General features: G+C 38.3%; 1 protein-coding gene across 3 annotated transcripts in view; it reads left to right on the forward strand.

The window, feature by feature from the left end:
* The window catches only part of PRKG1 (protein kinase cGMP-dependent 1), a 1,368,024-nt gene that overhangs the window by 1,208,154 nt on the left and 133,570 nt on the right, over positions 1–26,300 (forward strand). For 2 of the 3 annotated variants that reach the window (NM_001082042.2, XM_008269904.5), the window contains 1 exon segment: positions 11,492–11,557. In NM_001082042.2, coding sequence (NP_001075511.1) covers positions 11,492–11,557 — 66 coding nt within the window. 3 annotated transcript variants of the gene reach the window in all.

A 26,300-nucleotide genomic window follows, 5' to 3' on the forward strand; every position in this document is an offset into this window, starting at 1 on the left:
TGTTATGTACTCTGTTCACCTCTTCCCATGGCTTTCCCTGGTCCTCTGAGCACTTACCCCAAACCCCTCCCCCATTCCATATCCCATTCAGGGTTGGGACATTCCCATGTGATACGGTGCGGATTCTGATCACACTGCATTATAGCTGTCGATAATCCATCTTGCCTTCTAGACCTTGGGACAATGACTTTGCCCTTTGTCTTTCTGAATATGTAGCACCTAGACCTACCTGGCTCAAGGACTATTTTTAGCTATTTTTTTATGTTTGGCAGACATAATACAGTATATACAGTTACAGCTGAATTTCAGATAAAAATACTTTTTTTTACTATAAATATGTTATTACATGGGGATACTAAAAGTATTCTCACTCTATCTGAAATTCTAATTAAATTGGGTGCCCTATACTTTGACTTGTTAAATTTGGCAACCTTTCTTAATGAATGAATGAGTGAATGCAATTCATTTATTATAGTAAGCAATTATTTTTATTCCTGCAAGTTTCAGACTATTTATTAAGCCACAGTGGAAAGTTTCTACAATGTCATTTGAAATCCTTGACTGAACTTTGAAAGCATGTTTTTAAATTAATAACTGAAGGATTTACTCACTATATTATGATTGTTAATACTTGAGGAACTTTCCTAACTAATAGAAGAAGTGTGACAGTTACGATTTATCATAGATAAAAAAGAATGGATAGAATAATATAATATTCTATAATGTAGTATAATAATAATGCAATAATGACAATACCATCTAATGTTTGAGTGCTTCAATTAAATAGTAATCAAGACTTTAAATATATTTATATGCTCATTCTTCAATAATTAGCCCTGTTAAACATTCTTATTATCTCTTTTTGTTTTTCACAAGAACATTGCAAAGCAAAGAACTTAAGCATCTGACTCCAGATCACAGTTAACTAGTGGCACATCTGGTATTAGCACCTAGAGGAAGTAACTCTTGAGTATAATCTTTTGTGTTCTATTCTCATAATGTAAAGATTTACTATATGTGGTCAATGTATCTTACATTATTTAATTATAAGGAAATAATCTTTCACACTTACTAGCAAAAATATTAATTGAAAGCAATGTTATAGATACTAGTTACATATGCATACATGAATATCTATGTAAATATGTTTTTATATATCTTATATGTATAAGTGACAGATTAACCTTTTAAGAGATCCACTGTGCTCCCATAACAGTTGCTGAAGGTGTTCAGAAGCGGGTGTCCCTGTTGAAAGCATGCTTTGCTTAGTTTGTTACCTAATTCTTACGATGACTGCCAGTGAAATGAGGCTAAAAGGCAATCTTGTAAGTGACACTGGAGGATACTGTGTCCGATACCTCTACTTGCCAAGACCGCTAAGCTGCTACCTCTTTGGTATAATTAAACTAGACCATTGCAAGTTCACTTCAGCCTCATACTTGGAAATAGTTTTGGGGAGAGGGTTGATGTGGCTCAGGCATGGACAGTAGCTAATAATGTAGTCAACACACAAAGCATTTAGGGAGATTAAAAACTTCACAAGCCTCTCTACTCAGAAATCACTTGTAAAATTCTGTTTTTATTATATTTTTGAAATTTATTTCATGACATATAATTCAAATACAAAATATAAAATTCACAAGCTACAAAAATAATCCCTGCTCCTTGCTGTATCCCTCACTCACTCATTCCCTTCCCTGCTGCATTCAGAAAGATCCATGACATTTATGTGCATGCATGTGTGAGTGAGTGTAGCACAAATGACAGCATGGTACATACACGTGCTTCTGCATCATAGCCATTTCACTGAAGATAATCTGAAGATCCTGTAAGCACAGTTTTTTTCTTCAGTTCTTTGATTTGTTTGAAATATTTTTATTTATTTGAGAGGTAGAGTTACAGACACTGAGAGGGAGAGACAGAGAGAAAGGTTTCCCATCTGCTGGTTCGTGTCCCAAATGGCCATAACAAAGCCAGAGCTGGGCTGATCCGAAGCTGGGAGCCAGGAGCTTCTTTCAGGTCTCCCACATGGGTGTAGGGGCCCAAAGACTTGGGCCATCTTCTGCAGCTTTTCCAGCCCATAGCAGAGAGCTGGATTGTAATTGGAGCAGCCTAGACTCAAACCTGCGCCCATAAGGGATGCTGGCTCTGCAAACGGCAGCTTTACCTGCTATGCCATGGCACCAGCCCTTATAGTGTCTTATTTTTAAAATGATTTTTCTTTCCGTATCTAGGAAATGTCTGCTTAAATATTTTGTTCATTTTTAAAATTGGGGTGTTCTTTATGTTTCTATCAACTCATGTGAACTCATGTTGAGGAAATGAGCTTCCGATATCTCAGTATTTAAGCTCCAAGTATTTTAGGATCATTCTAAAAATAAGTGTATTAAAAACTTCGAGACTATTTCAATTCTTATGTCTCTACCAGTATCACAGGTGCTCAGCAGGTAGGACAAGTCTAATATATCAAGATTCTTCATAAAAATTAATTGATATGTTCAATAAATATTCTGCTTTCTTCAACTAATGCTAACTGTAGGAATGTTGATTGAATTCAGTTGTTTTGCTTTAACATTTTTTACTCAAATTGAATTTTATTTTTCTTTCTTTAAAATATAAGTTGTTTCTTCTGTTTAGTACAAAGTTACTCTTCGGCATGAGTAAAATCATGCCATATTAAATACACTAAATTCTAAAATTACTGAAGAATTTTTTTTAGAGGTCTAGCTGTTTATTCAATTCTAGCAAAATAGGAAATTTTGTCCTTGACCTCTGATTAAGACCCTGTTATTTCAAGTGAGCCTGTTTTATTTGTTTGTTGTTTTTTTAAGATTCATTTATTAGAAAGGCAGAGAGACAGAGATCTTCCATCCTCTGGTTCACAACCTGAATGGCTGCAACAGCTAGGGCTGATCCAGGTCAAAGCCAGGTGCCTGGAACTCTGGATCTCCCACATGGGTGGCAGGGACCCAAGAACTTGGGTCATGTTCTGCTCTCCCAGTGCATTAGCAGGGAGCTGGGTTGGAAGTAAATCATCCCAGACTCAAACGGGTACCCCTTTGTCAAATTGGCACTCAGTGTGGGATGCTGGCTCACAGGTGGCAACTTTACCTGCTATACCACAATTCCAACTCCTAATATGTTTAATTTCTTTATGAAGATACAGTTTGGTCACTGAAAAAAAATACTGTGAAAGTCTTAACTGCCATAGTATGCTACTTTCATTCAGAGGGTAGATCACAATGACAGGTTGAACATATTCTTTCCTGTCTAAAGAAATATTCTTGAGTTCAGAAGAAATTATCTCAGGAGAAGTTTTTAAACGTGTCAATATCTGTAAAACGTAAGTAATTATAGCAGAGAACAGAGCAGTGATTTTTGATCACGATTTTGTTTGTGAAAATTGAGGCAGAGAATGGGGCAATTTCTCAAGGTCACACACCAAGTTGGCCACTAGACAAGAAATAGAAGACACTTTCTAGAAATATCACCGTAAATTCTCTGCAAGAGAGAACATGGTCCTGGCTTGAAAGGACTATAGGCAATAATCCTTTGAGGTATGTGAACATTGAACTTAACATTCCTTTCAGATGTGACTTAGTTTAGGTTTACTAGTTCATTAATCCAGCCATCATTCCAATATGCTTTCCTTTACTATACTTTCAAAATAGGAAAATTGAAGAATTATTTTTCAGAGGAAAAACAAAGAAATTAACCATTAGTTATTTTATTCTCTAACATCCTTATAAACCATACAACTCTCATTGAATAATTTGTTTATACCATTGCCTCCAATTCAAACTTTTCTTTGGCCTATTATATTATAATAAGTATTGCTATCTGAGAAATGAAATTAACCATCATATTTTTATTAATGCAGATTGTTTTGTAAAGTAAAAGGGAAACATAATAAAGAAAGTGAATGTTTGATTTGAATAAGTTAACAGACCTTCTAAACATGTATAATATAATGTAGGCTTGATTTTATGAAGTTTTAGTACAGCAATATTCTTCTTTTTTGTCCCCCTCAATTAAAATATCTCCAAATCATTCAGAAATAGACCACATGGGCCTCTAAGAAAACAGTGGTAATATCTAAATCTCTACTTCTAAACTGCCAGTAACATAATAGGAAACAACCAACTCTTCCTTCTAAGACCTTTTTAGGGATATACTCTTAAAATTTGTAGGACTTTGCCAAAGAATTTAATATTCAAACTCAAAGTGCAGAGTGTATATCTTTGCTTCCTAACAAAAAAGAAACTAAGAATTCTTTAGTGGTAATTTCTTAGACCAGCTATAATGGAATGCATAGAGAATTATCTACAATGCCTAGCCAGAAGAAGCAAAAGCCATCAAACATATCTTAACATTCAGGGGGATGAATTTATTCAAAAATGAAATCTGGAGAAAGTTTGGGTTATTGCTGAATCCCAGTTCAGCTACTGTCATAAAGGGAGCGTGATAGAAAACCAAATTGCAGTATGTATCCCTCTGTAATTTCTTTTTCCTCTTGTTTCACTAATTGCATGTATTATGTTGAACCATATAAAACTGCAAATATTTGACCATTTCTAACCTGGAAAAAACAGCAATTTCATTTTGTTCTATCTAATAAATATCTACATTCACTTCCATTGGAGCATGCCATGGAACATGAAGTTTGTGTGTCAGATAAAAAATTCATTATACTATCAACCCAGGAGAAATAAGATGCGAAAAAATGTGAAATTGAGTTCTTTCAGCCTTTTCAATCTCTTTTTAGTTATTGTAATCTTCCATGGATAGGGATTCAAGAGGATATGCATTTTTTCCAGAAAGAGAGTTAATACAATGAATGAAAATATTCTCCCATGTAACTAGGAATAAAACAACACTGATGATACTTTATGCAAAACTTGAAATTTTTATACCTAGAGAACCTTTATCTTATTTGAAAGTGATATTATGTTGCTTAATTTTTTTTTTTTTTTTTTGACAGGCAGAGTGGATAGTGAGAGAGAGAGACAGAGAGAAAGGTCTTCCTTTGCCATTGGTTCACCCTCCAATGGCCGCCACGGCTGGCGCGCTGCGGCCAGCGCACCGCGCTGATCCAAAGGCAGGAGCCGGGTGCTTCTCCTGGTCTCCCATGGGGTGCAGGGCCCAAGCACTTGGGCCATCCTCCACTGCACTCCCTGGCCACAGCAGAGAGCTGGCCTGGAAGAGGGGCAACCGGGACAGAATCCAGCGCCCAGACCGGGACTAGAACCCAGTGTGCCGGCGCCACTAGGTGGAGGATTAGCCTAGTGAGCTGCGGCGCCGGCCTATGTTGCTTAATTTAAAATATTTTATTAACATATAGTATTTGTACTTTTTTATGGGGTAATATATGATGTTTCCATTCCTGTATACTTTATATAATGATCAGATCAGAATTCTCTGTATACCTGTTGCCTTACTAATTTATCATCCCTTGCTTGTGAAGAATTTAAGTTGTCCTTTTTTAACTGTGTGAAAAATACAATGTATTATTTGTAGGTATAGTATCCTTACCACGCAAAAGATTATGAAAAATTATTACTATTTCTAAGCATAACACTGTGTTTATTTGACCAACCTCTTCTATCCTCATCTCTTTTCTATTCTCTTCAGCATCTGGTAGCGCTCAGCTTCTAAGAGATCAGTTTGCTTCTACTTCATTTCTGAATGCAACCATGAGATACTTGTATTTTAGTATCTGCCTCACCTCAAGAAACATAATGTCTTCCAAGCTCATTATGTTTCCATAATAGCAGGATCTTAACCTTTTTATGGAAGAGTAATATTTATTTTTAAATAAATTTTAAAGATGTATTTATTTATTTGAAAGGCAGAGTTACAGAGGCAGAGAGAGAGGTCTTCCATCCATTGGTTCGCTCCCTAGATGGCCACAATGGCTGGAGCTGCACCAATCTGAAGCCAGGATTCTTCTGGGTCTCCTATGTAGGTGCAGGGGCCCAAGGACTTGGGCCATCTTCTGCTGCTTTCTCAGGCCATATATATAAACAGAAATTTACTTAGCTCATGGTTTTGGAGGTTCAAGGGTGTGGCAGTAGCATCAGTTTGGTTCTAGTAAGGCCCTCAAGGTGGGTGGCATCACAATGGTGGGAGCAACTGTAGGTCACAAGGAAGCCAGGTAGCAGGGGTGGGGGTGCACTTCTAGGTCTTTTAAGACAGCTCACTCTTGTGATAACTCACTCCAGGGGACCAGAATTCATTCCCTCTGAGAGCAGAACACCCAGTGACCTAACCAACTTCTACTGGACTTCATCTCTTAGTTTCTACCACCTCCCAACATCCCAACGCTGAGGACCATGAATGAATGGGAGGAAACCCAACCCAACCTTTGTAATTCTTATCTGATTTGGAACCCCATTTTCAAACAGCTCAGTCACATTGACTGTAAACTCTGCCATGTTCATCAGTAGTTCCAATACTAAATTTTCATTTCACTTGACTCTTTGATGCTAGTGTCACATCTTAGCAATTTTGATTATCCTACCTGCTGTAGTAACATTGCCTTTGATATGAGATAAAAGGATTTGCTTTGTTCTGTGTGAATCAAACTTAACTGGGACATTAGCCCTATTGCACATGACAGAGAGTGAAGAGCTCTGACCAGTGGATTGCCGTAAGCTCATAAGCTATTGGAGTAGTGTCAGTTTCCATGAAGGCTGGCATTGAGAGAATGCTAGGACTCTGTTGACAGCAGTCACATTGCTCCAGAGCTGAAAAGGGAGAGTCCCTATTCTGGCACCTACTTTGCATGAACTGTGTTCTGCTTTAGCCTCATACACTGTGCATTTGTTCCCCTGAGATTTCAATGCAACTAGTTTCCAGTAGCCATGAGACACAGGAGAATTTCTTCAGAACGAGAAAGGTCAATGTAAACCCTTATTATGGATTATTCAGATACTGACAGTGACTCCACGTTGGGATACAGCGATGATGAAGATTCCGGTGATGAAGGTCAAAGAATATCAGAGTCAGTGCACCGAAAACTATGTTTGCGAATATCTTGGGCTATTTTTATTTTGCTATACTTTCATTGAAAAAAACTTTCTAACTCCTCCAAAAATGCTTGAGAAGCTACCACTACTAAACTGCATAGCTTTGACTGTCATTATCCATTAATCCATAGAGCAAGTTTGTGAAAATATTTGTTAATGTGGCAAACAGTATCTACTTTTGCAGTTGGGTGTGTTTATTAATAGTCACACTGGAATCAACTGCTGCACAGGCACAAAACTGAATGAACATAATATTTTTAAAGACAGTGTACATTTATTATAAAGAAGCAAGCCTTGTATGCTGAGTAATCAGGAAATTAGTGTTTTGTAAAAGTGTCCAATTAAGTAGTTTTGGCTTTATAAAATTCTCTCTTCATTTTTTTCAAAGTCATATCTTCATCTATTAAACTATTTTTTCAAAATTTCATATTCTTCTATTGTAAACTATTAAATAACCTTTATGCCAAAAAATGAAAATTAAAGCTCAATTTTTAAAAATAATGCCATTTCCTTCTCTCTTACATTTCTGCATGTCTGAATCAATATCACATGAAATTTCTGCTCACTAAATAGATGTTCTGTGTTAACCAAAATCACAACAGCTACAAACTGTTTGAAATGTTTAATAACAGCATCTAGTTATCAAGGTCTCTAAATGAGCATATACTATTTAACCTGTAACTCCAAAGATACCTGCTTTTACTATGATCATTGCACCCATAGAAGAAATAAACATACACAGTAATCATAGCATTGTCAGCTTCTATCAGTAATATTCTTTCACTAGAATTTTCTGCCTTCTCTCCTAAAGTTAGGGATTAAAGTCAATATTAGGTGAGATAGCATTGTTTCTCACAGGAGGTGGTTCTCTGAGTGCACAGAAATAGCATTTCTAAACATCTGAATATGGAGACATAAAGGCACTAAGAACCTAGTAATAGAAATACATTGATAATGTATAGCAGTGTGAGTTTTGTATTGAATTATCTTGGGCAATGATTAACTTCTCGTTAGGTAATATTCTTAAATGGTAACATAGTAGGCTAGGATGCAGCCATGTGTAGTAATTCCAGTAATTTGAGAATCAACATGTCTCATTAGATTAGTTTTGGAATTGAGTACTCAAATAGATCAGGTGTAATTTTATTAACAATCAAATGTGAATTTTATGTTAGACCGAGAAACATTATGACTAGTTTCTACTCTGATGTCATCCTATATTTTAGTGAATTTAGAATAGTTGTCAAATTAGAACCTGATAGAGTATAGAAGCAAAGCACATGACTTTGGGGTCAGCCAGATCTATGCTCAGATTCCAAGGCTGCAACTCACTAGGCACGTCTGGCTTTGGATGCATTACCTAACCTCTACCCACATAAAAATTTGTGTTAAAATAACCACCTGTTGTTATATGCAATAAATAAGATTTATATGAACTGTTTAACAGAGTTCCTGGCATATCCAAGATGGCCACTAAGTAGCAAACATTATATTAGTTGTTTATAATTTTGTTTAATATATTTTTCCCTGATATTATGCTTCTTTTCAGTTTTGTTATATGTTCATGCTGCTTTACTAGGTATCAAGTTGGATTCCAATCTATACTTATTTTCCTTTTTTTCAATTTTTATTGACTGTGCCACTCTCCTGATCTTTTTTTTTCCACCACTGACTTGAAAAATACCAATGCATTTTCTGTTTATTGTGAGGAAATTACATTTAGTTTTTAAAAGTTTTCAAATATTCGTGCCAACCCATGGACTGCCAGAACTCCTGGTAAAGTGTATCAAATATAGGCCAGATGTTTTAAAAATGTAAGGTATTTAGACTTTGTGATGAGTACATGTTTTATCAGACACACATAGAAAATATGTTCAAACTGAGACATTCTGTTTTTTAAGGATTATACACAATTTCTGAATAGTCAAAATTGAAATACATTTTTTGGTAAATCTAAATTTAAAATGTACTCTATAAAGCTATGATGATCTTGTTTGTTTTTCTTGTTGTCATTCACACAATTTATGAAGGATCCAATGTGCATTACTAATGCTTTCTATCTGTTATGTTCGCTTCATAGAAAATTCTCTCTCAGAAAGTGATAATGGAGTTGAAAATACATTTCTCTCCTGTGGAGCAGGCAAGAAGATTACCCACTTTGTTTCTGAGTAGGAGTGTTTTAAAAGCAGCAATGCTTCCAAAGGATATACATGATGGATAGTGTTGAACATGAAAATTACAGGCAAACAGCAAAGCATACTTCTTTCTATGTGCAAACGCTGTGACAAACTTCTCTCTTATTATTTCATTGAATTCCACACAGTGAGTGGGACTCTTACCATTCCCATTTTATAGATGAAGAAACTGAGCCTTTCATATAGCTCTCCAATAGTCAAGCTGGGGTAACACCCAGATAGTAAAACTCCAAAGCCTGAACTCTGCTGTACTGGCCCAGAGCTCAGGAACGTGATGACTGAGCCATTCCTGTACCACGTGTTTGCTCAGCACTGCGTGGGGCAGGTCTTTGGGGTAAAATGGGGACCATAAGTAGCCAAGGGCCCTGCCCACATATGACTCAGTGAGAAGGCAATAGAAGCTTTAACCAAATAAGCACATACATGAATATATAAATCACAAATGGTGATAGTGATTGGATGTAGAAATGCATAGGGCAGTGAAAACAGCTAAGCAGGGAGCCCGAGATGGTTAATTCAGGATGATTTCCCTGAGAAAAAAGGCACATAGACTGTGAACCACAGGAGGAGCTGTGCTACATCTCGGAAAGAGTTGCACAGGAGGTTCCTAGGTTGAGGGAAATCATGCTAAGAAGAACCCTTGGCAGGAGGGAGACTCATTGAAAGGAGGCTATTTTGGCTGGAAGGCACTGGGAGGATCACACTGGGAGGTGATGAGAGTATAGTAAAAGTGTTACAGTCAGGGGAGAACATAGTATCGTAGGTAGGTTAAAAACATCTACAATACTTTAGAATTTTTTTCTTTAATAGCGCAGCAGTGAGAGATAGATAGGGAAAAGGAGTATCACTCATTAAGAGAAACATCATTTGAAACACCTAAGAGTGATTTTTTGTTTAGTATCAGGACCCAAGTAAAAAAGATTATGAACTCTCACGTACAGTCGTACAACTAGAACCGAACAAGTGGGAAGTCGTACCATGCTCTTGTGTAGAAAAATTAACGTCGTTAGGAAATCATTCTTCTGAAGTCCTTGTAAATGTGACACAGCTCTACCAGAATCCTAATGTGGGTTTCCTCAGAAGTGGAAGCGGGATTTTGAAATTTATGTGATAACAAGTAGTTAAATATACTACGATCTTTCTGAAAATATAACTTTTGCAAGGCAGAACTTGCTTTACCCAATACTGAACACTAATAGTTGCCACAAAGCAACTGTAATCTTAGCCGCATGGTATAACAACAGTGGAAAGACTGCTAAAAATAGACAGCAAAGAAGGATATGTCAGAATTTAGTGTGTTTTGAAGGTGTAAATGTTCACTGGGGACATTTTTATTTGCAAGAAAACATATTAGGGATACATGACATTTATGGTTTTTTGAATGTATTATAAACACTATTATTTCCTGTGCATTTATTTCTGTAATGTATTTCACAAATAGTGATTATCAGTTAACATTAACTTAAAATTTTTGTTAATAAAAGAAAAAATGCCTTTTCAAGTATAATTCAATGTTACCATGACAATGGTACTATCAAATTTTTAGAAGCTGGAGATAAATTGTGAATGTTAACTTACCAACTCTACCTTTGACTACTGGATAAAGAGATACAAAGGCAGAATTTCAAAAGTTTTAGAGGTGAATAGATTCTACTGCAGTGACAAGTTAGTGCTTCTAAAGAGATGTAATTTATATATTGCAGCCAGTGTAACTTAAATTTATCACTCTTGAAAAAAACATACACTCTGATGTAGTTGAATAACTGTATATCATAAGTTGGTATTAGGTTAGCTGCCAAAAAAAAAAAAAAGCAGGGTCTCTAAAGCATGGAAAAATCAAAATGGATTCATTATTCTCAATTACATATTAAATTCATTTACAAATGAATTAGATGCTCAGTTTCTGTAAATACCTCTTGAGATTCTTTAAAAATTTTCATCTATTTGTGTTCATCAGTATGTTTATCAATATCAAATTAATTTACTAATTACCCAGAGAGCAAAGGGAATGATGACCTAATACCACTGCACCAATGAAACAAAACACAAAAATTGTAACTACTGGATTATAATTGTGGAATTTGTCTGAAAAATGGCAAGAGTAGGTTGGTTTTGTAATATGAACAAAGCTTAATGCTGGAAGTGGATAAGTCAGAGTAGCCTATATAATTTAATATATGTATATTTCTTGAATTACAATGGATACTTTTCTTTGATATTGAAGGTCATTTTACTTCAATTTCTCTTTTCATTTTTATGTTCCTATAGGGAAGATGTGAGAACAGCGAATGTAATTGCTGCAGAAGCCGTAACCTGCCTTGTGATTGACAGAGAGTAAGTACATTGCTTTATTATGCATATTGCATACTCCTATCAGCAGCATACATAAGTTCTTAGAATTATACATTCTATGGAGCTATTAATACTTGTTTTATATTTTTTTCATTTTAAAATGAGTTCTATACTTGATTCTCATTCCCTATTCTTGGAAGTGGTTGGCTCTGCCATTCTAGCTTTGTGATTGTTAATAATGTACTTAAACACTTAGACTGAGCCTTCAGCTCCGTTAGCTCATTTGTAAATTGGGGATAACTCCACATCACAGGGATATTTTGAGAATTAATGAGAACATTGAGTAAAACATTAGTCCAACTGCCTTTTACTCAGGAGGAACTCAACCAATGCCAGCTATTTTTGTAGAACTTTGAAAGAGTCATTACTTTTGTTGTTGTTGCTGTTGAGTAACAGACCATTCCTTAAGCTTGTCATCTCCTCTATTCCTCCATCTGCAGACTTGTATAACAGAGGAATTTAAAAAAGATACATTGGGATAAGGCATGACTTCAAGACATAGGCGTATTAATTAGGGACGTTAGAAGTTTGCCTGCTGTCTCTCCCTGAGCTTCTGCATTCTGGCTTGCAGTTTGCCTTACAGCTTGAATGATTTATAGGTGAATCTACAAATATCAGATTATTGGCTCTCCGAGAGCATGGTGAAAATGGAAATAAACTGTGGGGAGCAAGTCAACCTGACTCTTCCTCACGGCAGTGTGGCTGAGTTTGTCAGAAAAGCTAAGTGCCTGCCCAAAGGAGAGAACTCAAACATCTACTATAGTGGGGCCATTACACACATCATAGGCAGTGAATGACAGTGTTGAATGAAACCGAAGGGCCACATACCATCTGCCCCAGGTGCTGGAGTTGAGTGCCAAGCTCAGGTGGAGAGGGATCCCACTTCATTTGATCCCACCCTTGGGCACCCCTTTGGGTTGAATCCTTAGAACCAGAGCAGAGGCATAGCTGCAGAATAATATCTGTTAAAAATGATCTCTGATGCAGACATTCTTCAGGTCCCACAGCAACAATTACCCATTCATTCATCCTTGTGTTCACTCACATTTTACTTAGGACCTACCATGTACAGGACATTGTGCTAGAAGAAACGAAAGAGCAATGCAAATGCTGGTTTGGGGGTGGCTTCTGATAGAGATGTGACATTTATTAAAGCAATCAACATGCAAGACACAAGCATGCAGAGTGCAGAATAAACTTCTAGGGGAATGACTAAGGAGAATCATGAAGTTTTCATGGAATAAATGGTATTATTAGATGGATCTGAAAGTAGGAAAGGGCATGTCCAGTGATACACAAACAATACTCAGAAGGGAACTATGAGTCATTTCAACTACTTAGAGACTGTGTAAAGATAGCTGGGAAATGTGATATAATGAACAAGTTCATAAACTTATTGAGACTGGCCCACTGAGAGTATCGAATGTTGGGATAAGGGTAGCTATGACTGTTTTATGCAGCAAAATTGTGTCACTGTAACAACGTATTTGGTATACTAATATGGCATGCTATATAAGATGAATTAGAATGAGTAAGAAGGAGAGGTTGAAGACAGCATATCTGGAAACCAGTCTAATTCCAGTTGGTCATTGTGAGACCATTTAGAGGGAAAATGCATAATAATGAATGGGTCAAAACAGAGGGCTTAACATCTGACCAAATGTGAAAAAACAAGGGAGAAATTAGTTTTACTGATGATAGAGAAGGTATTGAAGGAACATAGAGAGATTTTGGGAAGTGCAATGATATTCTCCTGAGAATGCAGTGAGCTTGATGTACATTGTTGAACGTTCAAGAATAAATGCCCTATAGGAGGTTAGAAATGTGTGACATGAACTGTTACAGTTAACTAAAAATTACCTACATATAGTTAAGAGCTGAAGCCATGGGATGGGATGGAATTGCATGAAAGCACATAGAAAAAAATAAAAAGGAACAATGTTATAATTTAGAGAAATTATTTTATTAAAAAGACAGGGGAAATAATATCAGTAAAAAAATTGAGATGTTAGCAATTAGAGTAGTGTAGGAAACCAAGAGAAAATTTCAAGAGAAAATAGCAGTGTTGAATGCAAGGAAGCACCTTAGTGACATGCAATTAGGGGAAAGGACACTGAGTTTAGTAACCTGGGGGAAAACAGTTTTCATGCATTGGTGAGAAGGCAATCCAGGGGACAGAGAAAGTAGGTGAAAAGGAAATGAGAGCAATGAGTCTCAGAATATTTTTTATTTTAAGAAATTGAGTTATATGATTTTTTTTTTGAAAGGCAGAGTGGACAGTGAGAGAGAGAGACAGAGAGAAAGGTCTTCTTTTGCCATTGGTTCACCCTCCAATGGCCGCCGCGGCCGGCGCACCGCGCTGATCCGATGGCAGGAGCCAGGTGCTTCTCCTGGTCTCCCATGGGGTGCAGGGCCCAAGCACTTGGGCCATCCTCCACTGCACTTCCCTGGCCACAGCAGAGAGCTGGCCTGGAAGAGGGGCAACCGGGACAGAATCCGGTGCCCCGACCGTGACTAGAACCTGGTGTGCCGGCGCCGCAAGGTGGAGGATTAGCCTAGTGAGCCGTGCCACTGGCCCGAGTTATGATTTAAAAATAAACAGAGGACCTAGATGTTTTTCAAAAGAAGACACACAAATGGCTGTAGCTACATAAAAATTTGCAGATAAGGAGTAATTATTAGGGAAATAAAAATTAAAACAACAATGAGATGTCACCTCCCACTTGTGAGAATGTCTAATATAAAAAAAAAGATGAAAGATAACAAGTGTTAGGGTGCTAAGAAGGGCAGAACTTATACTCTGATGTAGAGTTATTACAGAAGAATGATGGGGCAATTCCTCAAATAACTAAAAATAGAAATGTCATCTGACCCAGTAATCTCACTCCTGGGTATGTAGCCAAAGAACCTGAAAGAAATGTGTCAAAGAGAGAGCTGCACTCCGGTGTTTATTGCAGCGTTATTCACAATAGTCAAGCTATGGAAACAACCTAAGGACCCCTCAGCTGACTGATGAATGGGTAAAGAAAGGTGGCTTTATACACAGTGGAATACTATTGAGCTTTTAAAAGAGGGAATACTGCCATTTGTGAAAACATGGGTAAGTCTGAAGGACACTGTATTCCATGAAATAAGCCAGAAATAGATAAATACCCCATGATCTCACTTATATATGGAATCTAGTGAAGCTGCACTCAGACAGTAGAATGATGTTTACTAGAATTTAAGTGGAGGAGGGACAGTGGGGCTGAGGTGTTGTCAGCCGGTTAGTGATGGATAGGTACTCTTTGCAGTTTGTATCCCTGCAGATCTTTATAATTTGTGAGTGTTTGCAACTATGAGATTGTAGCTGGAATGCGGATAGGGTGTTTTACAGAAGAGGAAGCTAAAGGCCATTGCAGTTTGGTGACGTGGTAAGATTTCATGGGAAAGCCCAAATTAACCGAACTACAAAGAATAAAACTAAATAAAGCTTTGCTGGTCATTTTATCTAGTTCACTCATTTCAGATAAAGGTGCAACAGGTAGCACTGCACAAATGCATTTGCCCTCCTTTTTCCAAACCTTAACGTATACAGTGTAAAGTGGAGAGTGAGTATTGTCAAAGTTCACTACTTAAGTCTTAATTGCACCATTTTATGTCAATATGGGAAAATTGCTTAAATTTTGTCTCAGTGTCCATGTCTGCAGGATGTGCTACTATTACCTGAGTATAAAATAGATTTGAAACACAAAAGATTTAATACAGATAAAAGTCGATGTGCAGCACAAGAAATGTGGAAAGCATTCAACAAATGTACCCTTTCCTTCTCTTCTTTCCTCCCTCCCTCCCTCCCTCCCTTCCTTCCTTCCTTCCTTCCTTCCTTCCTTCCTTCCTTCCTTCCTTCCTTCCTTCCTTCCCTGTCCAGCTATCTATTTTATTTATTTGAAAGGCAGCATTATAGAGAGGGAGAGGGAGAGACACACACACAGAGAGGGAGATCTTCCATCTGCTTGTTCACTTCCTAAATGGCTGCAACAGCTTGGGCTGGACCAGGGTGAAGCCTGGAGCCGCAGGCTTCATCTGGATTTCACACATGGGTGGCAGGGGCCCAGCCATTTGGGCCATCTTCTGCTATTTTCCCAGGCACATTAGTAGGGAGCTGGATAGGAAGTGGAGCACCAGGGACTCTAACCAATGCCAATATGGAATGCCAGCCTTGCAGGTAGTGGCTTAACCCATTACACCACAGTGCCAGCCCCAACAAATGTACTTTTAGCAGAACACTTGGAAGTAGCCTATTTTCTCTTTCATTATCATGCTTACCTTCAGGGATGCATACAGAGAAGATACCCTGAGAGAGGGCTAGCTTTAAGCATAAATATAGAGAAAAAAGTTTGCATCCATGAACTCAAGAAGTGCTTTTTTTTTTTTTTTTTGGTTGTTTTTTTTCTTTCTTTTTTTTTTTTTTTTTTTTTTTGACAGGCAGAGTGGACAGTGAGAGAGAGAGAAGAGAGAAAGGTCTTCCCCCGCCGTTGGTTCACCCTCCAATGGCCGCCGCGATGGCAGAAGCCAGGTACTTCTCCTGGTCTCCCACGGGGTGCAGGGCCCAAGCACTTGGGCCATCCTCCACTGCACTCCCTGGGCCACAGCAGAGAGCTGGCCTGGAAGAGGGGCAACCAGGACAGAATCCGGCGCCCCGACCAGGACTAGAACCTGGTGTGCCGGTGCCGCAAGGCGGAGGATTAGCCTGTTGAGCCGCACCGCCGGCCAAGAAGTGCATTTCTATACTCTTAGGAGAGAGTTTGGGTTTCCCATAAAATGTTGAATTCACAGCTTTTAAACAAATGAAACTGTAGCTGAAGGATCCTGTCAAAAGCCTGCTGCTGATACCTAATTTATGACCAATTAGTAGAGCACCAGGCCTTCATCCCATGCAAACAGATGGCAGGCATTAGAACTGTCAACAAAAGGAGCTTCTTTCACAAATTTACAAGCGAGGTACCATGTACATAAGCCAGTGATTATGCCTTATCATTCCAGAGGGAGAGCAAAGAAACATTACTGCAACTAATCATGCATGTCAGAATCTAAAAAAATACTCATCGAAAAACCAGAAAAATGATGAACAGGTACATAGGTTACTCAAAAACCATGCTCTTCTTGAAGGCTACTCATTGTCTTAATAAGTATCTACAATGATTCCAGAATTTATAGAAATTGTCTAAAAAATAATATTAACCTAAAAAATAGTCTATTTTTGTTAATTTCTTATCATATAAAAACTAATAAGATATATTTGTACCTCTTATTTTGGAATTCATGAAAAGAAATAAATATAAAATTGAGTATATTTTGGGCCAGCACTGCGGCTCAATAAGCTAATCCTCCACCTGCAGCGCCGGCACACCGGGTTCTAGTCCTGGTCGGGGTTCCGGATTCTGTCCCGGTTGCTCCTCTTCCAGTCCAGCTCTCTGCTGTGGCCCAGGAGGGCAGTGGAGGATGGCCCAGGTGCTTGGGACCCTGCACCCACATGGGGGACCTGGAAGAAGCTCCTGGCTCCTTGCTTCGGATGGGCACAGCTCCTGCCATTGCGGCTATTTGGAAAGTGAAGCAACGGAACGAAGACCTTTCTCTTTCTCTCTCCACTGTCTGTAACTCTACCTGTCAAATAAATAAATAAAATCTTTAAAAAAAAAAATGAGTTACACAGAAAGAGGAGAGGCTGCAATGGCTGAAGCCTGTGTTGATTTGAAGCCAGGAGCCAGGAGCTTCTTCTGGGTCTCCCACGCAGGTGCAGGGGCCCAAGGACTAGGGCCATCTGCTGCTGCTTCCCCAGCCACAGCAGAGAGCTGGATTGGAAGAGGACCAGCTGGGACTAGAACCGGTGTCCATATGGGATCCCAGAGCTCCAGGCTAGGGCTTTAACCCACTGTGCCACAGCGCCGGCCTCTACTCTCTATCTCTAACTTAGTGTGTAAACAATTAGATGAGGCCATACTGGTTATAAAAGCAGAAATATTTGCATTCTGGCTGGTAAATAGCAGTGATCTCAACTCGCTGTATATTTCTTCCTCCTGCTTCTCTGGTTGTCTAATTTTTCCCACCCCTAGGAATCTAGATCTTTCTTTGATCCAGCAAGTAAGATGACATCTGGCAGACAGAGTAGGTCCAGCATCCATTCTGATATGTTAGCTCCTGTCCCATACTAGCCACTTAGTAATTTGTCACCTTTGATAATTTCAAGCTAAAATGACTTACCAGTTTTCAAATTTTGTTTTATCAAGACCACTGCTTAAATAAGGTAGAAAACTGAAGAACTTTTTTGCCTGCCATGGGAGTAAGGTCCCTAGAGTAGCCAGCAGTCTTTCATTTCTGTGCTCAAATTGCTCCAGCTGACTTCTGAGGCCTTTTGTAAGACCCTAGGGTTCATCAAGAGTGATTATATATCACTTGTGATTGACCCACAGTCCCTGCTGTAAGTAACAGATTGTGATATCTTGTCATACTTTGAGGCAAGTTGTGTTATGAGCAATGTCTAGGAGGTGGAGACCAGGAACTAGCGTAGAGGAAACACAGTATGCTAGAACTAACCCTGTTTGCTAAGATGAGCAAGACAAATACATTGTAGGTTTCACATCTGAGCATATATGATCAATCAATAGAATCAAAACTGTACCTATGTAAGAATGATCTTCTGCTCTTTCACCAGTGGTAGAAGGAAAATCTCGCATCTCAATCTTTCCCATGTTGCCTCTGCTTAAACCTAGTCTCTAGCTCTTAAATCGCACCTGTGTCAGTCTCCAAACATGTCCCTATTAAGGCTGGTCTCTACCCAGAACTTATTTTATGTGGTGAGTTGCTGCACTCCATGTTCAACAGGTGAACAAACAGATACCGTAAATTCTCGTTCTGGACTGGGTAGATCACATCATGGACCAGCCAGGCAACAGCCTGGGTAGCCAGAGACTTAGGAGTGTCAGCAGGAGACAGAAACACGTGGATAAAGCAGTATTTATCCAGCTCTTCTCAGGGAGGATGCTACAGGTGTTTCTTGTAGGCAGCATGATGGGGGATGTGGCTCACTAAGGCACATGCTCGGGGAAGAATATATGATCACTAAACTGCCCCACAAAAAATGATGGATTTTATTAGTGCAGACATTTTGTTCTATTTTTAAAATTATTATTTATTTTGGATGCAGAGAGATGGGGTGTGTGTGTGTTTGTGTGTGTGTGTGGAGAGAGAGAGTGAGAGAGACGGGGGTGGGGAGAGTGAGGGGAGAACACTACCGTCTACTGGTCCATTTCCCAAGTGCCTGCAGCAGCCAGATCTGGGCTGGGTGCTCTCCCATGTGGATGGCAGGACCCGATTATGTAAGCCATCACTGCTGTATCCCATGGTCTGCGTTTGCAGGAGCTGGAGTCAAGAGTGAGAGCCTAGTATGAAACCCAGGCACTCCAATATGGGATACAAGCATCTTAAGCCTTAGGCTAAGTGCTCATCCCTAGATGTTTTTCCAGATTGAGTATAGAAGTGTGAAACCAGAATTACCCAATTTGAACAAAGAGTCAGGAAGCTTTTTCTGTAAAGGGCCATCTAACAAATATTTTAGGCCTTATGTGCCAAATGATCTTTGCTACACTACTCAGTTTTGTTGATGTACAACAGGAGCCAAAGACAATACATCAATGAATGAGCTTGGTGATGTTCCAATAAAGCTTTGTTTATGAACACTGAAATAGGATTTCATATCACTTTCATACATTAAGAAGCATAATTTACCTTTTTTCTTTCCAGCATTTAAAAATGTAAAAATCCTTCTTATCAAATCATATCAAAATTAGTCAATGGGCTGAAGTTGGCCTGTGAGTCACAATTTGCTGACCCCTGATGTGAATAGTGTTAGAGAGTTAAGTGCTGCCCCTATTGTTACCATGATCTTCCTCTGTACCTTACTCAACCTGTCTTTCCAATAAAGCCAGTGTATAAAGAGTATGCATTTGAAATGCTTGGTTAGTAACCTGCTACTGGAACCTTCTATTATGGTCCTCCTAGTGCCTTCTGGTCCTACTAGACTTCACAACTAAAACCCTTTCACCCATGCTCTCATCCATTTCCTTTTCCTACAGTCATTACCCTTTTCCCTTATAATTCTCAACACACACATGCCTTTCTTGGAATCTTGATCCTTATACCTCTTAATTCCACTCTTGCTTTTCCTAGGACATTGCTGTAGGTTTTGCACTAATTTTCGTGCTCTGCAGAATTTATTGGCATTTTGGTTACATACCCATGGAGACCGAAAGATTATGAAAATCCAAAAGGGTATTTTAAATGTTGGGTACTGTGGAGGGAGAGGTGAGGCACAGTGGAAGGAAGATTTGGGGACAGCAAAGCCTTCTGGGCACCACTCTGCCCACCCCTCCCCACCAAGCAGGTCATTCTCAGGAAGGACCATGGACCCAGCGGTAACTTGCCCACCTAGGTCAACTGTGTTCTTCTTTTTATGTAACTCATCACTCTGTGTACACATGATAGGACCAACGGGATTCCACATGACACATTGCCTGCAGTCACATTACTTAACTGATAGGGTGATAAAATATTTCACAATCTCAGCCTTTCCTACGGACTAAGTGGATTTTATTTTGGTTCACTTTGCAGAAAGAAATGTGGGGTGATATGAGGATATTGGCAGGATGGTCATGAGAAAACAAATGTGTCTTCTAGATTGACATCAGCTACATTCATTTGGACTTTTTAATGGAACATTTATTGACTGGTGTGCATTTCAAAAATATTAATATTAATATGTTTATTAAGCAGGAGAGAAAGTCTAGAAGTTTAGAAGAGGACATGATATTGATTCAATTTAATGATGTAAATTTCACACTCTGAACAAGCTGATCTAACTACAAAAGGACTGTTTTCCATTGGAAAAAGCGCACATCCTGAGACAATAATAATTGTAGTTTGAAGTCACAGAAAAAGGTGAATGGAACAACTCTTCCTCATTTTGCTTGTTCTTATGCCTTACAATGATATACACCATCTTCCCACTACAAATACTTAGAGAAGTAGTAACGTAACTCTACAGTCTGCAGCATTCGTTGAGAAGGCACTGATTCATGATTAATCTACCCAGCCAGAACTTACTGCCCTTCCAGCCATCTGGACATTAGTATTTTGGAGATTTAAAAACAAATGTATAAATATTGTATTGCTCTTTCCATTCTTATTCCACGGGTAATTTCCAGCTCTGATTTAGTAAGTCACAACCCATAAAGTTTCTCTTCAGTAACCTTTCAGCTGTGTTCAAAGTAGAAGAAATTCAGTGCAGCTAATATGACAATGAGCCATAAAACAAAATTCAGCAGATTTCATTTAAAAAAAGTTTCTAAAAATTTAAATAATGATGGGATCATTCAGTAAGTCATACAAGAGATTTTTGAAAAAGTACGAGGGATCCTAAAGACCAAGGCTTGGCACATGTTTTTGCTTTAAAGAACCATGTAGCAAATAGATACATACAGTATCTGCCACAAAAGCTCACCTTTGCTGTTTGGCCCAAGGTATATAATTTTCTAATCCCTTTTACAGAAGAAACACATTTTACAATAAAGAAGTGTTAGGTTCACTCAAATCACATTGTTTAATAATAAGAAGAGGCATCTGAAGGAGGAGGCTAGGGAGGCAAGAATGATTATCCTCTTAGAATTGTGTCTGTGAAATACATGAAATATATTTTCTTTATAATAATAAAAATTAAAAATGCACTACACTCACATTTTTGTTTTCTAATGTATTTGCTGTATTTAAAATTTTCAGAACAGAGGGAGACTTTGAAAACTCCCTTTTCTAAATCTGTTAGAAATGAGAAAGGTGAATCCAGAAGGAATATGGGTTCTCTAAGCTGTTTAGCGCACTGCCTAAGAATATGGCACAGGTCTCGTGATAGCCTTCAGTGCTTTTTCACTCCATCACATTAAGCTTTAAATGACCAAGGTAGAAAACTCATGCATATATTAATTAAATAAGCACAGATTGATTACTGACTCTGTGTTCAGCTCTAGCCTCAGTGCTATAGATCTACAGAAATGATACATTCTCATTCCAGAGGCTTCCAATAGTAAAAATGAACTAATACAATACTGTTTTTAAAAGTCCACTGAAAAAGAAGAAATCAATGGCTCCTAATTGAACTAAAATGTTTTCATTGAACCAAATCTAAGGTTAATTCAGCTACTTCTGAGAAAAAGGATCAATGAGTGATGGATCCTAAGTGACTCTCCAAATTAATAAAGGACTTCAGTTATTAATAAATTAATGAGTCGCCCCTCTTCCAGGCCAGCTCTCTGCTGTGGCCAGGGAGTGCAGTGGAGGATGACCCAGGAGCTTGGGCCCTGCACCCCATGGGAGACCAGGAAAAGCACCTGGCTCCTGGCTCCTGCCATCGGATCAGCGCGGTGCGCCGGCTGCAGCGCGCCGGCCGCGGCGGCCATTGGAGGGTGAACCAACGGCAAAGGAAGACCTTTCTCTCTGTCTCTCTCTCTCACTGTCCACTCTGCCTGTCAAAAAAAAAATTAATTAATTAATTAATTAATGAGTCAAGTTCTCACCATCCCAGCTAAATAGTTGGAATTACTGAATTTTAATGTAATTTTATTAATTTAATTATGAAATTTCATCAAAATATTTGAGGGCAGGCATTAGGCTTGGTGATTAACATGGTGGTTAGAATGCCTGTGTCCCATATTGGAATATATATGGGTTTAATCTCTGCCTCCTCATCCCAACACAGACCCTGGAAGGTGGCAAGTTGGGGCTCAAAGAACTAAATTCCTGCCAGCCCTGAGACATCTGGATCGACTTCCTGACTTCTGTCTTCAATACCCCACCCTGTTGTAGACATTTGCAGAGTGAACCAGTATATGAGAAAGTTCACTCTCTCTCTCTCTCCCTCCTTCTCAAATTATTTAAATTAAATCAAATTTGAAAACCACACATGTGAGGTCTTTACTTGATCAGTTCTCTGAGCACCCATAAATTGGACTGGTCCGTTGTTTCTATGTAGCATTCTTATCATGTCTTAGATTTACAGCACTTGCTTCTGTTTGGACTCACAAACTACAAGATGGGAGAGAACAGGAACTCTGTTTATGTTGTTTACTGCAGCTTCCTCAGTGTAGCATGCTGTCAGGAAACATTAAGCTCTTAAAATCTATTGAAATGAATGAATGAATAAGTTATGCTGTATTAATCTGGACCCATGGGGGAGAGACAACACATACTAATTTGGATAAATAAAGGATTAGAGTAATAAGGGATTAGCTAATAAGTAAAGAGAACTCCAGACTATACAAATAGCAAACATAGGAAGTAGTCACTGACCCTAGTCCTGTGAAGACCCCTCCCCTCTGCATACCTTTCCCTCAATCTTTCCCTGCTGGGACCACAAGCTTGGTTTTATTACAGAGCAGAGTAACTAAAGCTCAGCTCTGTTGACATTTGCAGGATTCCAGGGAGAGCTGTTCATACAGAATTCTCAAACCATTGCGTGTGGGGAGAGGGAGACTGCTGGAGAAATGCTGGCCACCAAGTAGTGTAGTAGCAGGCTGCTAGAAAAGCCACAGAAGCTTTCCAAAACTCACTGGAACCAGAAAGCAAAAATGTTTTGGTTCTTGCAGTGTCTCTCTAGTTCCCTCTGCTGACAAAGTTTCAGTGCCAGGTGTAAAGGGGGAAAAAAATTTAATGGGCCCTATCCATTTTCAAAGAGATGTTAAAAAAGATGAATGGATAGCTTAGAGGCTTTAAATCCTATTGTGGATCAAAGGTGAATAGCAAAGCCTTTTCCTTCCTTATATTAACTTCTGTTACAAACAAGTACATTTAGAATCAACATGAGAAACTGAAGTTTGAGAATTAACGACACATTAATTTGAGAGAATTGGAGATGGAGAAATATATAGCATCCCAGAGGGCTTCCTGAACAAACTGACACGTGAGCCAAGTTCTTAAGTCTAAGTAGGAGTTTTATGAATGATGAAGGGAGAATAAAGGCAGCTACTGGTGAGGCAGGAGCATGCCAGACAGGGAATTCAGGAGGCCCTCTGTACAGTAACAAGTAGAATGTGGTAAGAACAGAGATTTATGGGACAGTAGACTGAACAACCAGTATAACAGGTGCAGTGCTGAGAGATGGGTTTGGAAAGAGGAGATGGGGATGGATTGGAAAGAAATCTCCTAGAATCTCAAACTGAAAGAATTTGGATTTTATCCTCTGTACAACAAAGAACCACCAGAGGGCTGCTGTTACTGCATTTGGGGGTTTTGTTTGCTTTTTGTGTTTAAAAGAGGGGAGTGGAAGATTGGTTACGGTGGGTAGTAACTCAAGGAGGGAGGCTAGTAGGATACAGCTACAATACTGCTAAGGAAAGTTCAGTAGGTTTAAGAGGCTGAATTTCAGCCTAAAAAAGATTTTGGTGAAAAGTTAAGTGTAGAAAGTGAAAGAAGAATGTTTGCGTTAGGAGACTTGGCAATGTCTATAGCAGATGAAGAATATGGGCGATAAAGCAAGTTGAGATGGAAAAAAATTGTTTGATTCAATAATAAATATTTTAAGTTCAGACTGCCTAAGTGGTATTTGGATATTCAGAAGGGGACATCCACTGGTAGTTAGAATGTGTTGTGTTTTGCTTTCCAACAGCAACATGATGAATGGAAATTGATGATGGAGTTCAGAGTTTATCATTTTTAGGATTTATAATCATAGCTTTGATTTATTGATTATGGTCATTGTTTTACACCAATGCGTAATAAATAATTTCATTTTTTGTCAAGTAAATGCTTGAAACCTTATATTTCTGAGGCTTCCAATTGTCTTCATTGAGTGTTAAATAATTATTATTCAGAGATTTAGCAGTTTCTTTGAAACTCATAAACCAGTTACATAAATAAGAAAATTTGCGAAGACTTTTGATTTTAAAGATTAAGAAATCTTAATTTCTTCAATTAACGAGTAATATTGAAATTTAATATTTCATAATATCTTTAGAATACTTCTATATAATTTTTTGTTGATTATTTAGTGAGGAGACATTAATTCTTCTTGTGTTCAAGAGAAAAAATGAAGAATAGGTTCCAAGATTGGTTTCTGACATAGATTTAGCAATCAGTTTAAAAATCTACAGGATAATGATTATTTTTGAAAGCAGAATTCTGCTTTAGATATTCACTTCACTTTTTCAGTAGAGTTAAAGTGGTTTTGCTTGCTTTCTTCCCTGGTGAGAGCATTATTCTGGGCCCAGCTGGGTCATAAATATCTGAGACTTTGCTTTTTCTTTTCAATATGTTTAGCAGTTGGCCCTCATTTTGAAACCCGTAGCGTAGATGCGTGAATTGGATTAGCATCAGTCGCAGTAATGATGAAACCTCAACTCAGGCTAAACTGTGCTTACCATGGAGGACCTTTAGAATTTGCTACTTTGGATGAAGGGAAGTGATCATATTGGCAACTAGTCTTCTACAATTACATAATTGAATTAACTTTCAATGGAAGCCAGATTGTCAGAGGCAGGTCATGATTAGGTAGTTGAGAATCTCTCCGAGCTAAACTGGAAATGGTTCGTTGTCATCTAGTTGGGAAACCCACCTGAGCTAAGTGGCAACTCTCATTTATTTATGTTGCATTAGTCTTATAAGATTAAATTTACTTTTTATTTCTTATGTTTCTAATGTAATCTACATTTTGTGGTTATGAATGTTGGCTCTAGAAAACTTGGAGAGCACAAAAATATAATCTTGACATGGAACAATAAGTGCCATCGATATTTTTGGATATTTATTTAAGTAGCAAGATCATTCTGCTTAAATATCTTTCTTACTTTGTCTACATACAGAAATAACATTAATAAAACACACACAAATATAGATTTACACTGCCATTTGTTGAATGTAAGCATCCGGCACAATGCTAGTTAAGACAGCTAGCTAGCTAGCTAGGAAGAGAACCAGGATAGATTATATATAAAATTGCTCTCAAAGAAAACCTGGAAGGAATGCCTTCTTTCTCCTCAATTTCAGAGATAAATTAAGCTCCAGAGAGCTAACAGTTCATGTTCCAAAATACATAGTTTATAAGTGGAGAATTGGTATTTGAGCCCAATTTTATTTTCAGAGCTTCTTCTAACATATTACCTTACAATATTGCAGTAGCAATTTACCATCTTAATAAAAACATCTCATAAGGATACCTGAGTTTATCTTCTTAGGTACTTAACTGTGTTTGAACATTTAAGCTCATATTATTTTTCCCATGCATTAATCAGCTTTGCACTTGTTTAGAGGTGTTTCCATGAAAAGATACACTGTGGTTGAATTACTGATTGAAAGTATATGCATATTTTTAGGTTGTCTAAAACTGTCACGCAGTTCACTCCCCAGTGACAATGAATAAGAACACCCACTGCCCTGTACTCTGACAAATTTGTCTTTCTTTTCAAAAGATTTATTTTATTTATTTATTTATTTTAAAGGCAGAGTTAGAGAGGGTGAGACAGAGATAGAGATCTTCTATTCACTGGTTCACTCACCAAATGGCCACAATTTGCAGGTCTGGGCCAGCTGAAGCTGGGAGCCAGAAATTTCTTCCAGATCTCACACATGGGTGCAGGGGCCCAAACAGTTGGGCTTTTTCTGCTGCTTTCCCAGGCACATTAGCAGGGAGCAGAATCAAAAGTGGAGA

The sequence above is a fragment of the Oryctolagus cuniculus genome, chromosome 15 (genome assembly GCF_051225735.1).
Source record: "Oryctolagus cuniculus isolate XC-2025 breed Fujian yellow rabbit chromosome 15, ASM5122573v1, whole genome shotgun sequence".
In the NCBI taxonomy this organism is placed as follows: domain Eukaryota; kingdom Metazoa; phylum Chordata; class Mammalia; order Lagomorpha; family Leporidae; genus Oryctolagus; species Oryctolagus cuniculus.